Raw genomic sequence first — 15,485 nt, forward strand, 5'->3', positions numbered from 1 at the left:
TAGCCATTGCCACATTTTCTAGTTAGTTTAAATGGAATTTCTTTCTATCTTTGCATGCTGGATTTTATTGGTACATACTGAAATGCTGATGATTTATTTGATTTTATTTTGTATCCTGAAAGTTAACTGAAATTAATTGTTTTAATTAATTTTTTGACTCTCTAGAGTTCTATAAATACACCATTATATCATCTGCAAAAAGTACTCATTTTGCTTCTTCTTTGGCTATGCTTATTCCCTCAGTTTCTTTTTTTCTTGTCTTATTTGTATAGCCAACATTTCTCATACTATGTAAAAATTTGATTAATCACATTAATAACAGAATTAACAAAAACACTCCTATGATTATGTCAGTAGACGCAGAAGAAGGTTCTGACAGTACTTAGTGCATTGGACCTGGAGTCTGGAAGACCTGAGTTCAAATCCAGCCTCAGGTACTTTCTGGATGAGTGACACAATGCAAGTTACTTAACCTGTCTCAGTTTCTTCATCAAAGAACTTTCCTTCTAGGACTGTTGTGAGGATCAGATGAGCTAATATTTATAAAGTGCTTTGTAAACCTTAAAGTACTGTATAAGTGCTATTAAAAATATAAAAACATTAAAAACATAAATTTAAAAAAACAAATATGAATACAAACAAATTAGTTCATAAAAGAGCTTACATTCTAATGGAAAAAGACAATGCTCAAGTGTGGGTTTTTGAAGCATGAAGGAGACATGGCTGTGTTTGTAGGCAGTAGAAAAGCAACTAGCAGATAAGGAGAAAAGAGTTAGTATGATAGAGGGAGCTAAACATTTTGCTTGTAAGGACAAAATTTCTACCTGGGTCCTGGAATAGGTCAAAGTTTGGGACAGTGAGGGGGGGAATAGGCAGATCAGAACTCTGTTTTGAATTATCTGACTATGTAATTTACCCTTTACAGATACAGTGAATAAAGTCTTCCTCTAATGTCTCATTCCCTGGTATAGATATGACCTTGAATCCTGTGAAGTGGAACACAAGGTATGGAAGGCCCCTGCTAGCTGGAAAGTCTTTGAACATCGGCCCTGTGATAGGCTGAAAGGCTGAAGGTCTCTTGTTTAAGGACCACCAGGTCTGCTAGGCTCAGAGTGACAGATTTGCTTCAGAGGGATGAATTTTGCCCCCTTCTCCATCTCCAAAGGCCACCTAGTAAGTCAGAGGGGGGGGAATCTGCATGTGACCCTCTAACACTTGAGGACCTAGAGGGCCCCATGTGGCCTCGAGGCCACAGGTTCCCCACCCTTGTACTAAGTTCTAGGTAGGATCTGTTTTGAAAGAGTGCCTTCAAATGAAGAAATCACAGATCCTGGAAATACGGAAGCGGCCAGTCGGGGAAACTTTGATTATTTATTCTACGTTGTCTTCCAGGCCCCCTGTTAGTGGTTTGTTTTATTTTGAGACTGGGACTCCCTATCTCACCCAGGCTACTCACTGAACTGATCCCCCACGGGAACTGATTCCTTTACTAACTCTCCCCACCTTTTCCTTCCCCTTCCTTGTGGTGGTGGTGGTGAAGAGGCTGAAGAGAAAAGAGTGAACTGACCTAGGTCAGCGATGGGGCAGGCCAAAGTTTCTGTGCTAATCAGCAAGGGGATCAGTTCCCACAGGGGATCAGTTCTCTGAGAAGCCTGGGTGAGATAGGGAGAAGTAGATTCAGAAGAAAAAACAAAACAACATTTACAAAAACAACCCCAAACCACCAGCAGCGGGCCTGGAAGTTATTCTAGAAGAAATAGCAGAAGTTTCCCAACTGGCCACTTTGGTATTTCCAGGATCTGTACTGTCATCATTGAAGGCATTCGCAAAACAGAACAACTCCCTTAGAGTTTAGTAAGATGGCCTTTTGGGAATGGGATGGAGGAAGGGATGAGATGAATGCCTCTAAAGCAAATATGATGCTCTGGGCCTAGCAGAGCTGGTGGTCTTTAAACAAGAGACATTCAGCCTATCCCAGGGCCCACATCTGGAAGCCTTTTCAACTCAACAGGGTCTTCCATAGCTTGGATCCAACATCACATCCACATTATGGACATGAGACATTAGAGGAGGATTTTACTCACTGGTTCTGAAAGATTTGCTAAAGCCCTCTGAAGCTCAGAGCTCCCAAGATAAAATTATCCACCAGCCTCAACCACTCCAGTAACAGAGATTACAGGATGTACTGGCCCTATCTACAACTGAGTGGTTGAAATTGTCTGAAGTTAGTCCTGTGGAAGTGATATTGAGGCTTAAGTTACGGATGGGCCTGGAGTGGGCTAGCGCTGAGAAAAACTGTAAAGTAAAAAAAGTTTGCCTTTGGTATTCTACTTCTTCTAACAAAAGTCTCTTTAATCTCTTCTACCTTTTCTTCAATACTTTCCCCCAACACCCTACTTATCATATCCTAGTGTTGCTAATTTCTAGTAGAATGATAACTGATAACTAAGTTATTAGCTGTTATATACTTATGATATATCCCCTCATGGTAATCTCCCCATTTTCTTAAGGGACACAACTCAAAGTTGACCTTTGCAATAGTTTTGGATGCTCCCCATTTTCTCTTGTCTAGGGTCATAAACACATGAGTCCCCAAATACAACCCTTCCTCATGCTCTTTTCCACAACCTTTAAGGGTAAGAGTGTTAACAGATGAGTGTTTTTGGACTCCCCACTCAACTCAGCATCCAGAAAACCAAACACTGAAAGGATAAGTGGAATAAAGCTTTGGGGATATGGTTGCAGGTGTAGTACCACTTGCAGGTTTCCTGAAACCTTTCCCCTACTATTTTCACTGTTTGGACCAAAAAAGGAGAATCCAAAAGTGGCGTAGGAGTCCAGCTATAGATTTGACTTTATTTGCTTCATCCTGAGCAACATTTCATATCATTCCTAGAGCTTAAATTCAGAACCCAGCCAGCACAGCTGTGCCATGGTCTGGTGGAAGTTTGAAGTGGAGGAGTCTGAGCATTTTCAGAGTTGTGTTCTAGAAACCAGAGAGTAGTATACTGTGGATTTTTAGGAAAATCTTTCTTTGCAGGTTCTAGAGCTGAAGTTTTCAGAGTGAGCCAAATATAGGATCATAGACGTAGAGCTAGAAGAAAGTTTAGGCCATCTAGTCCAGTCTTTTCACTTTCCAAATGAGGAAAATGAGGCTCAGAAAGGTCCCATGATTTGTCCAAGGTCACATAAGTAGTAATGTCAGAGATGTGAACCTAGCTTCTTTGATTCAAGGCCTTTCTAGTCATACTGAGTGTGACTGTAAATATATGGAATTTACACTTGTCATGCCACGAATTTACATTTTTAGTCACATGCCCATTTCTGTCTTAGTAGGTCCCATTTTCCCAGACAAAGAACAATGCTGTGTCTATAGAAAACAAAAAAAAGTTTCAGAAGCACAGGATAAAAATAGTTGACAGGATCACTTGGATGGTGGCTGGAATAAAGAGTCACCTGCTGGTCAATATGGGCATTGCACTCACTTTTTCCATAATAATAAATAAGTGTAAGTTTTAGAATGTGCTCACGGCAATGCTATAAACCTCACATGCCTCCTCCACCTGTAGCACATTAAAATTATATTAAATTAGATGTATCACTGAAGCAAGCACTTTCAAGCTTTACCTTGCAGGCCTAACCTGGATTACCCTCTTGGTCTGTCTTCCCAAAGCTGGTGTTCACCCTCTGCTGGTGTGGTTTTTACCCATCAGCTAGCACCAGTTATTTACTCATTCATACTTGAAGAGCCTAGACACGGGTTAGGCAGTGTCGAGTAATGCAAGGAAAGCTGGCCGTGAATCCTGGAAGGGCTAGGTTGAAGTCTTTACCTCTCTACCACAGACTGGCTGTGTCAACATGGGCCAAGTCACAAGGCCTGAGGCAACTTTCTGAGCTGCTAAATTACACAGTAAGTACGACTGATCTCTATTGGCAGAATGAGTTTTCTTACTTGGGAGTTCTCTATAAAAATGAAATAACAGTCTCGGTCTTGAAAGACCTGAGTTCAAATCTAGCCTCAGGGCTCTGTGACCTTGGGCAAATTATTAAAACTGTGCCAGGCTTAGTTTCCTCAACTATAAAATGAACATAATAATAGCACCTTCCTAGGTGTTATTATAAGGATCTCAGGGTTATTATGAGGATCAAATGAGACAATATTTGTAAAGGATTTGGCATAGTGCCTAGCACATAAAGGCACTTCAATAAATTCTAGTTATCTCACTGTCCCTATCTTTTGACCCTTGACTGCCTCTCTGGACTTCAACCTACTTCCTAACCGAGCCTCTCTTACTACAATTATCCATTTATTTTCTTGATCTAATTTCTGGTATTTGTGCTCTGATGGTCTGCCCCTCTATTGGTCTGCCCCATTGCTGACTACTGACCTCACCATGGAGATCTACATAACAATAATAACAATAAAATTGTTATTATAACCTAATAATAATATCACTTATATGGTGGTAGCTATATTTCTGGTAAGGACAGCTAGGTGTCACTGTGAGCCTGGAGTTTGGAAGGCTTGTCTTCTTGAGTTCAAATTTGGCCTGAGATATTTACTAGGCATGTGACCCTGGGTAAGTATTTAACCCTGTTTGCCTCAATTTCTTCATATGTAAAATGAGTGAGAGAAGGAAATGGTGAATTACTCTAGTATCTCTTCCAAGACAACCCAAAATGGGGTTATGATGAATGGGACAGACTGAACAGGACTCAACAAATATGCCAGGTGCTGTACTAAGTAACTTTTGCAATTATTATCTTACTTAATCCTTACAATAATCCTGGGAGGTAGGGACTATAATTATCCCCATTTTACAGATGGGGAAACTGAGGCAAACAGAAGTTAAGTGATTTGCCCAGGGCCACATAGCTAGTAAGTTTCTGAGGCCATATTTGAGCAGAGCCATGTGCATCCTGAATCCAGGCCCATTGTTTTATCTACTGTACCACTTAGTTGCCCTATTCCCTACATAGTTGGTTTTTCTGGTCCCAGCATTACCAGATCTTGAGTACTGCACATACTTTGAATCCCCAATGATCATTCAGATTTGCTTGGGCCTGGCTCCTCCTACATCTACTTCCACCATCTGACCAATGACCCTTTGTTACTCAGATGCTTGTACTAATATTGTTATCTGATAAAAATAAATGATTTTTGTACCTTTTTCTTTCCCCAGCGGTAAGAGGAATCCGGAAAAGCTATAGATACTGATGTGGATAGAAACAATGCCTTAAGAGTTAAAGTAGTATTGACTGACTTTATGAAGCCCTTGGTGCCCTAAAGTCTCCCCTTACCACAAAACTTACTCCTTATCCTGGATCATGGAATTCCTTGTCCCCACCCCTCATCCTGGGGAATGGGATTTCCTTATCTCCCTGTGCCTTTATCTTGCAAGACTTACTCTAGATCTCCAACCCCCACAAGGAAACCCCAAAATCATCTTCTGTAAGTTTGACCAGTTTCCTATATCATCGCCTTTGTTTAGCTCCTTGCTAAATCTCAGGCCAGCTGCTTTTGCATCACTAAAGCTCCCAGTGGCTACAGAGAGATCTAAATGAATTCATTCACGTGTTGAACCAGCTCTCCCATCTCTCTTCAACAGATACTCAGTAATTATAGATACTTCTAGGCTATACCTGCCAATAAATAGAACCTAGGTGTATATATAGGATTAGAGTTTAAGAATTTTTTCAAATTTCTCCAGGATTTCATAGTCTAGGATTATCTAAAATCAAAAGGCAAGAGTCTTGGGCAGGAAATCTCTCAGGTGGTCCTCCCAAAAGTAAAAGACCTAATTTTATCCTAGATCAGACTCCATTTGTGTTACAGTGGCACTTGTACAATGAGGAATTATTTACTTCAAAAGAATCACAAATATACAAACTTTCCCCTTCTCCCTCCCCATAGGTGGGAGGCTTAATCTTTCTTCCTCCCTGTACCACCTTAATCTCTGGGGAGGGGATGGAGATTAGGTTCATAGTTTAGCATGGTTACCTTAGAGCAAAGTCCCAGGTTTGGTTCCCAGTCACTCTGACTTCTCAGGGTTATTATGCTAGTTTGGTTGGCTCAGCCATCCCACCTGCAATCCAGACTCCAAGGTTCCCGCGGTTCCAGTCCCATAGGGATCCTTCTAGGACTTAAAGATAAAAACAAACACTCCCAGGTCTATTTCTTGGAGCTGGAGTAAAAGACGGAGAACTCAAGAAGATAATCTCTTCCCCTTTCCACTGGTTCAGTTCATGGCTCTACGATTCATGGTTTCTACTAGGTGCAGCAGATAGAAGTTCCAGAAAAAAGCATTGTAGAGAGCAACCAAACAGTTTGGTAGCATGTCCTACTTTTAAAGATTTTTGTTGTTGTACATTTGTGTCTGACCCTTCATGACCCCATATGGGGTTTTCTTGCCAAAGAAACTGAAGTCATTTTGCCATTTCCTTCTCTAGTTCATTTTACAGTTGAGGAAATGAGGGGTTCAGATTCTGGGAACCTGCTTGAACTCACTTTGAATTTTCCCACTTAATCTGCCCTTTCATACTCAGATCTGTTACCCTTAACCTGTCCTGGTCCATCCTTGATTACTTCCCACTCAAGTCCTCCACAGTCTGTTACTTCCCAGTTGCCTCCAGCTGTTTCTCACCCTTGATTACATCACTAGTTACTCCAGCCTCATTAAGATCCTCCTTAAACCCTCCTCCCAGACTACTAGACCACCTCTAGATCTTTCCCCAGGACTTTCTGTATGTAAATTCCAACTGGACTCCGGGAAGGTGCTCAGATTCAGTCCAGCTCTGACTCAATCTACCTGAGGTTCTCTCTGGCCCATTTATTAATACAGGCTACAAAAGCTCAGGCTCCTTAAGGGTCAACCCAACATGGCGAATCTTTAATAAACTTTGTTTTTCTTTGACTTTAAGAAGGCTTGTGTCAAATTCATTCAAGCAGGACCAGGCGTGTCAGTATTTTGGGATTCCCAACACCCCTAGAATTATATAGCCAGTAGGTGTCTGCTGAGTCTCCTTGACTTCAGGCTCAGTACTCTATCTACTGCTTAATTTAATTTAGTGAATGTGTCAGAAGCAGGATTGAACTGAGATCTTTCTGACTGTGAGGCTGAACTCTCTAGCCATTATACCATCCTACCCGGCACAAGCACAAAAGAAAGTTGAAAGTATTACCAAATTTGATGTTGAAATGACTAAAGGTAAATTATCACACAGAATGTCATAATTCTGTTATTTAATATACATGGTCCTTTTTTTCTTCTTTCTATTCTCCATCTGTCCCATACTAGTACATGTGGGTGCTCTCTCCAAAAGAAATATAATTTTTGATTGCTTATACTTTGCTGGGCATGTTGGGATGTGGGTGGGGTAGATTTTTTTCTTTCCTCTGTATTCGTGCTGTCATTATTTCTTTTCAGAAAGCTGAGACAGTTTTTTGTCTCATGTAGTTTTCATTTATGACTTCTTGAACTATAGTTCTGGAAACTCAAACTTTGAAAAAGCCCATTCTGATTCAAATAGAGCTACTTGGCTATGCCTTTAAATCCAAATCATTCTGGCTTTCACTGATTGGCCAATAACTATTGGTCCCAGCCCAAGCTTCTCTTGCTCATCGTTTGGGTTTTGACATCTCAGAGTGAGTATAAATAGTAATTGTTTCTGGTCTGGTCAGAAACCCTGAAGATCTTCTCTTCCTAGATTGATTCTTTTGTGAAGGCAAATTAGGCCATCTTTTGTCTCAATTCTCTTGTTTAAAATTATGTCTTACTGAGCCTTTAATCACCGAGTGGATGTTGCCTCCAACACACCTGACCTGAGAAAGACCTTAGCTAACAAAGATAAAGGACCCCTACTGTTTCCCGGGCCTTCACTCGTTATCCAGACCTATTTCTTGCCACTGGACCCCATCCGTGATTCTGCAGGATTGAGGCGTAAGACCTGGGACAGCTCTCTCACTTAAATCCAATTCACTTGCAAGTCAAGACATCACCCTCCTGATGTCCTTGGTCCTCTTCAAGAACAAAGACAAACGGCCACTATAAACAATATTCCTTTAGAAAACCTTTGGAAGAACTGTGATTCAGTTTTTCTTTTTAAAAAAAATCACACAGATGTTTCTCTAGAGGGCCTGGGCCTCATTTGCTACCAAGTTATTAGGATGATAATATTTATTAGTATAAGAAGTAATGATCCTCATGTTGTCTAGAGAGGTTATCAAAGTGGCATTCTTTATGTCTTCCTGGGAAATTCTTTATACAATTCATATTCTTCCTATTATCTCTCTTTGTCACTCCAGCACTTAGCACAGTGCCTAACACAGAACACAAGAAGCACTTGTTGGCTTAACTTGACTTAGTACTGATGGGAATTAAGGCCATGCCAGCTAACATGGACTGTCTTGCCCCAAGGATTTCGAGATAGCCCTCATCTATTTGGCCAGGTTTTGGGAAGGGATTTAAGAGACCTGGAACTAACAGATAGTAGCCTCATTCACTACGTGGATGATATCCTAATCTGTAGCCCCACCCGGGAGGCTTCTCTGGCTGCTACCATAGAGACCCTTAATTTCTTGGGCACTCTGGGGTTACAGAGTCTCTTTGAACAAAGTCCAGATAGCATGCCAGTTGGTAAAGTATCTGAGCCATGAACTCACACCCACTTCTCAATCCTTAACCTCTGAGAGAAAAAGGACAATTCTGTCTATCCCTGTCCCAGTCACTAAGAAACAGCTTCAAGTCTTTCTAGGTATTGATAATGTTTAATATAAAATTTTGGAATAATCTGTGTTCTCTCTGAAGCAAACTCAGAGAATGCCTCTTCCTATGTCAACAAAAGCCTGCCAGGGCTGATTTAACATTCCTTAAGTGACCTTTAACCTAAGACACTATCTTGAATAATGGGAAGTGTTCCATATCTTAATATTTGTAGACATATACTATGTTATGGCATGTTAATGGTAAAGAAAACACAGACATCTTGGGTTGTAATTTCTATGTGAAACTTTGTCAAACTCTGTTATCTTATTGAATTTACAACTGAGTGGGATAGGTTTAGTGAAGACTTCTCAGATTGTAATTCTTCTCCCAGGGGTGAGGTAAGACTGAGAGGCTCAAGGTTACTATATTTTTAGAACAGAATAATTCCATATAAGGATATAAAACTATGTAGTACATTAGGGTCTCAATGATTGGATAAAGTTTACCTAATTCTTCAATGTCTTCATTTCAAAAGGGATTGGTTAGATTTCGTGTCTAGAATGTAAAATCATATTCTCAGCTAATGAGGATGATGGTCAGTGGCGGGGAGGGACTTGCGTTAGAGTCTATATAAATCACTGCCTTTTCTTTGTCTTCGGCCGTCCTACTCCTACAGGTGAGCCCCGCTTCTCGAGAATCGAATAAATCTCTTTTCTGTCATCACTTTGAGAGGCCTCTGAGTAATTGATTTATGTAGGGACCTGAGCCATCCCACACACAACCTATGCAATTAAGAAATTCCTCTCTAATGGTCTAGTTAATCACTCATGGAGATCATAAATCTGAAGGACACAGAACACTTCTTTGTCCTAAAACAGATTTAAGGCTGCCCAATTCTTTGTATCGGTAGCCAGAACATTTCTGGCTCCACAGTGCATTATGTTACCATTTTCTTTAATAGGGAATTGATCAATTAATTACTTAAATCATAAAATGTATGCATTTAGCCTCTTTAACAAAGTTTTCAAGTCAACAGTATGGCTGGATTTTGTAGACTCTGGATTCCTAATTTCGGTTTTATTGCTAAATCCCTTTATGACCTTATTCAGGGCATTGACTCAGACCAGGCTAAAGTTTTTGAGACTCTGAAAACTAATTTAACCACCACCCCAGCACTAGACCTACCCAATCTAGGAAAGCCTTTCACTCTGTATATTGATGAAAGGAGAGGACAGGCTTTGGGAGTCTTAACCCATTCCTTAGGACCTGACCACAGGTCAGCTGATGTTTTTATTTTCTCAGAATATGCTTTCCTTGTTCTACATACCCATGGAGCAATCTGGAAAGAAAGGGGATAGCTGACAGCAAAAAACTCCCCTATCAAACATGCCCTTCTATGTTTTGGCCTTGCCATAGTCATCTTCAATTCTCTCCAGAGAATTATCTTTTATGCCAGGGAAATTGTCTTTTCTTTATACTCCTTTTGTACCTGTTTGGTGTGTGTTTGCCTAACTTCCTTGCCAGGTTTGTCTTTTCCAGAGTGCAAGCCATCAACTTCCAGGTGACAGCCCAGACTATATACCAACCTCCTGAATCCAAGGTCTCCAGCCAACTGGACCTGGCACCGACCAGGTTCTAAACCCATGAACAGGACCCATCGAGGCAGGGACAGCTCCACGCCCCTTGCCAGCAGGAAGCAGTTTCAGAAGCTGAGACCTTCACCCTTTACCCCAAAAGAATTTGGGTTCAATCTGTTTGAGGGGGGAATGATGGGGTTCATAGTCTGGGAGCCTCCTTGAGCTCCCCTTGAATCTTGCCACTTAATCTGGCCTTGCATACTCAAATCTAATCTTCCCATTTGTTCTGGCAGTCTCAGGAAGCCTATGGGTTTTTTCATTAACATTCTGCTCAGGTCTCTGTTGCATCCCCTACCTCGATCCCAACAAAATCCCATTCCCCAGGCTGCTGACCACTCCCATCAAGATCTGTATTCCTTCCCATATTGCCCCTATCAAGATCTCTGGATTGCCCCACCTGTTTCCCACCCAAACCCTCCATTGTCTGATATCTCCCAAACCCTCCATTGTCTGATATCTCCCAAACCCTCCATTGTCTGATATCTCCCGATAGCCTCCAGCTGTTTCCAGCTTTTGACCCTCCTCGGATTCCCTCCTTGAACTTCTCCTCAGGACCCTCCCTGAATCCCTCCCCCCATTACCCTGGACTACCAGACCACCTCCCCCCCGCAGATCCCTCCTATAGTCTTTTCTGTATTTAGTTCCATCTTGCCTCCAAGAAGGGGCTCAGATTCAATACAGGTCAGATTCTTTCTAGCTGGGATTCTATCTGGACCGCTTGCGAATACAAGCATTACAAATGATTAGGCTTCTTAAGAGCCAACCCAAGATGGCGAATCTTAATAAACTTTGTTTTCTTTGGCTTTAAGAAGGCTTGAGTCGAATTCACTTGAGCATGACCCGGATTGTCAGTATTTTGGGGTCCCCATCACCCCTAAACCTCATCAATATCTGTAATAGTCAAAGTGGTTCTCTCTCCCCCCACCCCTGCCTCCCCTCCCCTCCTCTCTCATTCTATATGTAATAGGAACCCCCGAAGGCTTTTGAGGAAAAGAGGATGGCCAGATCTATGCATCTGGAAAATTGTTTTGGCAGCTGCAAAAAAGAGTAGATTTAGGAGAAAATTGAGTCTAGGGGACCATTTAAGAAGTTATTTTCTAGGGAAGCGGTCCCAATTGTCTAAACTAGAGTGGTAATGATGAGGTTTAGGGGTGATCGGGAACCCCAAAATACTGACAATCCGGGTCGTGCTCAAGTGAATTCGACTCAAGCCTTCTTAAAGCCAAACAAAACAAAGTTTATTAAGGATTCGCCTAATTGGGTTGCCTCTTAAGGAGCCTAAGCTTTTGTAACGCTTGTGGGCCAGACACAATCCCAGCTAGACAGAGTCTGAGCTGGATTGGATCTGAGCGCCTTCATGGAGGCAGGATGGAACTTAAATACAGAAAAGAGTATAGGAGGGATCTGGGGGTGGGGGGTCTGGTAGTCCAGGGTGATGGGAGGAGGGGTTTAGGAAGGGTCTTGAGGAGAGTCAACAAATCTCAGACTTGGGGGCGCCTAAGTGGGAAGTAGGTAGGGCAATCAAGGGATAACAGACAATGATCACAGATCTGTGTGTGAAAGGTCAGATTCTGTGAGGAGATACAGGAGAGCTCAATTTGAGTATGAAAAGCCAGGTTCAGTGAGGAAATTCCAGGGGAGCTCAAGGAAGTTCCCAGAGTCTGAACCTCATCATTCCCCCCTCAAACAGATTGAACCCAAATTCTTTTGGGGTAAGGGGCGAAGGTCTCAATTTCTGAAACTTCTTCCTGCTGGCAAGGGGCGTAGAGCTGTCCCTGCCTCGATGGGTCCTGTTCAAGGGGTCAGACTTCAGAATCTGGGTGGTGCCAGGTCCAGTGTGCTGGAGACCTTAGATTCAGTCGGAGGTTTGTATACAGCCTGGGCTGTCATCTGGAAGTTAATGGCTTGCACTCTGGAAAAGATAAACCTGGCAAAGAGGTTAGGCAAACACACACCAAACAGGTACAAAAGGAGTATAAAGAAAAGACAACTTCCCTGGCATAAAAGATAATTTCTCTGGAGAGAATTAAAGATGACTGTGGCAAGGCCAAAACACAGAAGGGCATGTTTGATAGGGGAGTTTTTTTCTGTCAGATATCCCCCTTCTTTCCAGATTGCTCCATGGGTATGTAGAACAAGGAAAGCATATTTTGAGTAAATAAAAACATCAACTGGCCTGGAATCAGGTTCTAAGGAGTGGGTTAAGACTCCCAAAGCCTGTCCTCTCCTTTCATCAATGTACAGAGGGAAAGGTTTTCCCAGATTGGGTAGGTCTAGTGATGGGGTGGCGGTCAAATTAGTTTTCAGAGTCTCAAAGACTTTAGCCTGGTCTGAGTCAATGCCCTGAGTAGAGTCATAAAGAGGTTTAGCAATAAAACCAAAATTAGGAATTTCCAAAAACACTTGAACTTGTTTCTTAGTAGCTGGAACAGGGATAGGCAGGATTTTCCTTTTTCTCTCAGAGGTTAAGGAGAGAGAGGTGAGTGTGCTATCTGGACTTTGTTCCAAGAGACCCTATAGCCTCGAATGCCTAAGAAATTAAGGGCTTCTGTGGCAGCAGCCAAAGAACCTGCCTGTGTGGGGCTACAAATAAGAATATCATGCACATACTGAATTAAGCTACAGCCTGCTAGTTTCGAGTGCCTTAAATCCCTTCCCAAAGCCTGGCCAAATAAATGAGGGTTATCTCGAAAGCTTTGGGGCAAAACTGTCTGTGTTAGCTTATATGGACTTGATTCCCCAGGAAAAGTACATTCAAAAGCAAAAACATATTCTCCATTAGGCTTTTTTGTGGGAAGGGTTGCAGTGTTGCATGGAGATGGACAAGGGACAAAGATTCTATTCTTAAGGAATTTTTCAATTAAAGGTTGTAGTCCTTCCCAGGCCTCAGGTTTAATCAGGCTGAGATGGGGGAGCACTTTAGCATCTGCAAGACTAACAATGGCTGGGGTGGCAGAAGTAGCTCTCTCTGGAATTCCAGGGTCCCAGATACTTGGCCTGACTGTCTCCCACACTCTGAAGCAAACCTGGGAAGATATAGTGAACATCGGCAAAAGGGAGATGGGAGGTTTAACTAGAGAAAATTGGCTCCCCAGTTTCACCATCAGGTCCCTTCCCAACAAGGGAGCAGGGTCAGAGGAGGGCATAAGGAAGGAGCGTTTAAACAACAGATTCTCAAGCAGGCTGGGGAGGAGATATGTCTGGAGACATTCCTTAGTTTCCCCTTCAATGCCTATGACCCGAGGGGTCAAGGGATGGGTAGGGCCAGAGTGACTGGTTAAAGCAGAGAATTTAGCCATGTTAAAGTGGGTAACCTTACCTTCAGCCTTCGTTTTTGCCCAGGCCTTGACGAGAGAGGTAGAGAAAGTGGGAGCACTGCCAGCACCCAGGTTTTCCTGTCGTTCCAAGTCTTGAGAAGACTGGAGGATGGGGTACTGGGGGGCGGCTCCACCACTTTTCCAACCTTGGGGACAATCCTTCCTCCAATGTCCCTTCTGGTCACATGGGCATGGTTCCACAGGCGTTGGTTCCTGGGGCTCCCTCTGGGGGGGCACTCCTTGGACCAGTGACCCTCCTTGTGGCAACGAAAGCAGGTTTCCCCACTGCCCAAGTAGCCAGCCTTCCTCCAAGGGGGTGCCCTGGAGGGGCACTCCCTGGATCTTTTCCTGGCCAAGGCAGCTGCCAAGAATTGAGCATGCTCCCTGGCCCTGGTCCTTCTCCTTCATTTTCTTTCCTCTGCTGCAACTAGACCTCTGTTGTTAAAGACTCCAAAGGCTGTCTCCAGTAACTGGGCCTGAGGTGTTTGGGATCCCGTTGCCAATTTCTGCAGTTTCCTCCTAATATCTGGGGCAGACTGATTAATAAAATACATGCTAAGGATCATTGCCCCTTCCAGAGTCAGGATCCAAATTTGTATGCTTTTTAATAGCTTCTACTAGCCGGTTTTGGAAAAGGGCTGGGTTTTCCTTTTCTTCCTGAGTAAATTCCCTAATTTTTTGAAAATTTACTTGTTTTTGAAATGCAGTTTTTAGGCCTTCTAACAGGCAAATTACCATAAAGTCTCTCTTTTCCCTGTCCTCACTCTTTTGATAGTCCCATCTGGGGTCACACATGGGAACAGCAGCTGTTCCTGGGGGGTATTTTATGGGATTATTGCTAGCCATATGATCCCCAACTTTTGGGAATGTTCCCAAATTCTCCCCTTCTCCTCAAAGGTACAACAGACAGAGAAAAGAATATGCAGATCCTTCCAAGAAAGTTCAAACTGTAGGGATATGTCCCTAAAACCCTCAGTAAACCTAGTGGGGTCTTCCGAGTATCTCCCCAGTTTCTCTTTAATCTGGGGGAGATCTGAAAGAGAGAACGGAACACGCATCCTGGTTGTCCCACTGGGTGGGGTAGGTACTTCTCTCAAGGGAAATAGCCCTGACGGTCCAGTGGACACAGGGGCTTGTGGAGGAAGATAGGAAGTCCCACTTCTTGTGACGGAGGGGTTGAGGAATGCCTGCTGAACTGGATTAGGCTGCAGGGCCAGGGGATCTGGCTGGCAAGGGGAAAGATTTGCTGGTGCCTGAGGAAGAGTACGGATCAAAAGCGGAGATGCCCCAGAGAATGCCACAGGAGCGGGGCCTAAGGCTTGAGTGAATATTGCCCCAGCGAGAGGGGCTGCGGAGGGAGGCACCCCAGCAAGGCCCATAGTTGGGGACTGAGGTAGGGTCCCCAAGGAGGGGTGGGTTACAGGCAGTGTTACTGTAGAGACTGCCGTGGGGGTGGGGCCTGAGGTCTGAGTGAATGTTGCCCCAGTAAGAGGGGCTGCAGAGGGAGGCACCTCAGCAAGCCTCGTGGCTGGGAACTGATCAGGGGTTACCGGGATGGAGGGAGGCACGGGAGGAGATACAGGATAGGCAAATGAAGCAGGAATTGGGGGGGATTGGGGTAAAGGAAAGGTTGGGGTAGAAGTGGCTGAGGGGGAGGTGGAAGGACTCAGGGGGGTGGGGGAGGACTCAGGAGGGGTTGGGGAGGGGGAAGGAGAGGGGGTTGGAATGGCGGTAACGGAGGTAAGGTCAAGATCCCAGGAACCATAAACAGGGGATCGTCCAAAACATCCAATTCACCCCCACTTCCCTTTTGTGGGACCACTTTA

The 15,485-nt window shown here is 43.4% G+C and overlaps 1 protein-coding gene across 2 annotated transcripts in view; it reads right to left on the bottom strand.

Moving 5' to 3' along the window:
- LOC140506880 (interleukin-3 receptor subunit alpha-like) overlaps positions 1 to 14,082 on the bottom strand; it is a 113,765-nt gene extending 99,683 nt beyond the window's left edge. For both annotated transcript variants that reach the window (XM_072614511.1, XM_072614512.1), the window contains exon 1: positions 13,662 to 14,082. In XM_072614511.1, coding sequence (XP_072470612.1) covers positions 13,662 to 14,067 — 406 coding nt within the window. In that variant the 5' untranslated portion in view covers positions 14,068 to 14,082. The remainder of the gene's footprint in view (positions 1 to 13,661) is intronic.
- Positions 14,083 to 15,485: the final 1,403 nt, after the last annotated feature.

This window comes from Notamacropus eugenii, chromosome 5, assembly GCF_028372415.1.
Source record: "Notamacropus eugenii isolate mMacEug1 chromosome 5, mMacEug1.pri_v2, whole genome shotgun sequence".
Taxonomy (NCBI): Eukaryota; Metazoa; Chordata; class Mammalia; order Diprotodontia; family Macropodidae; genus Notamacropus; species Notamacropus eugenii.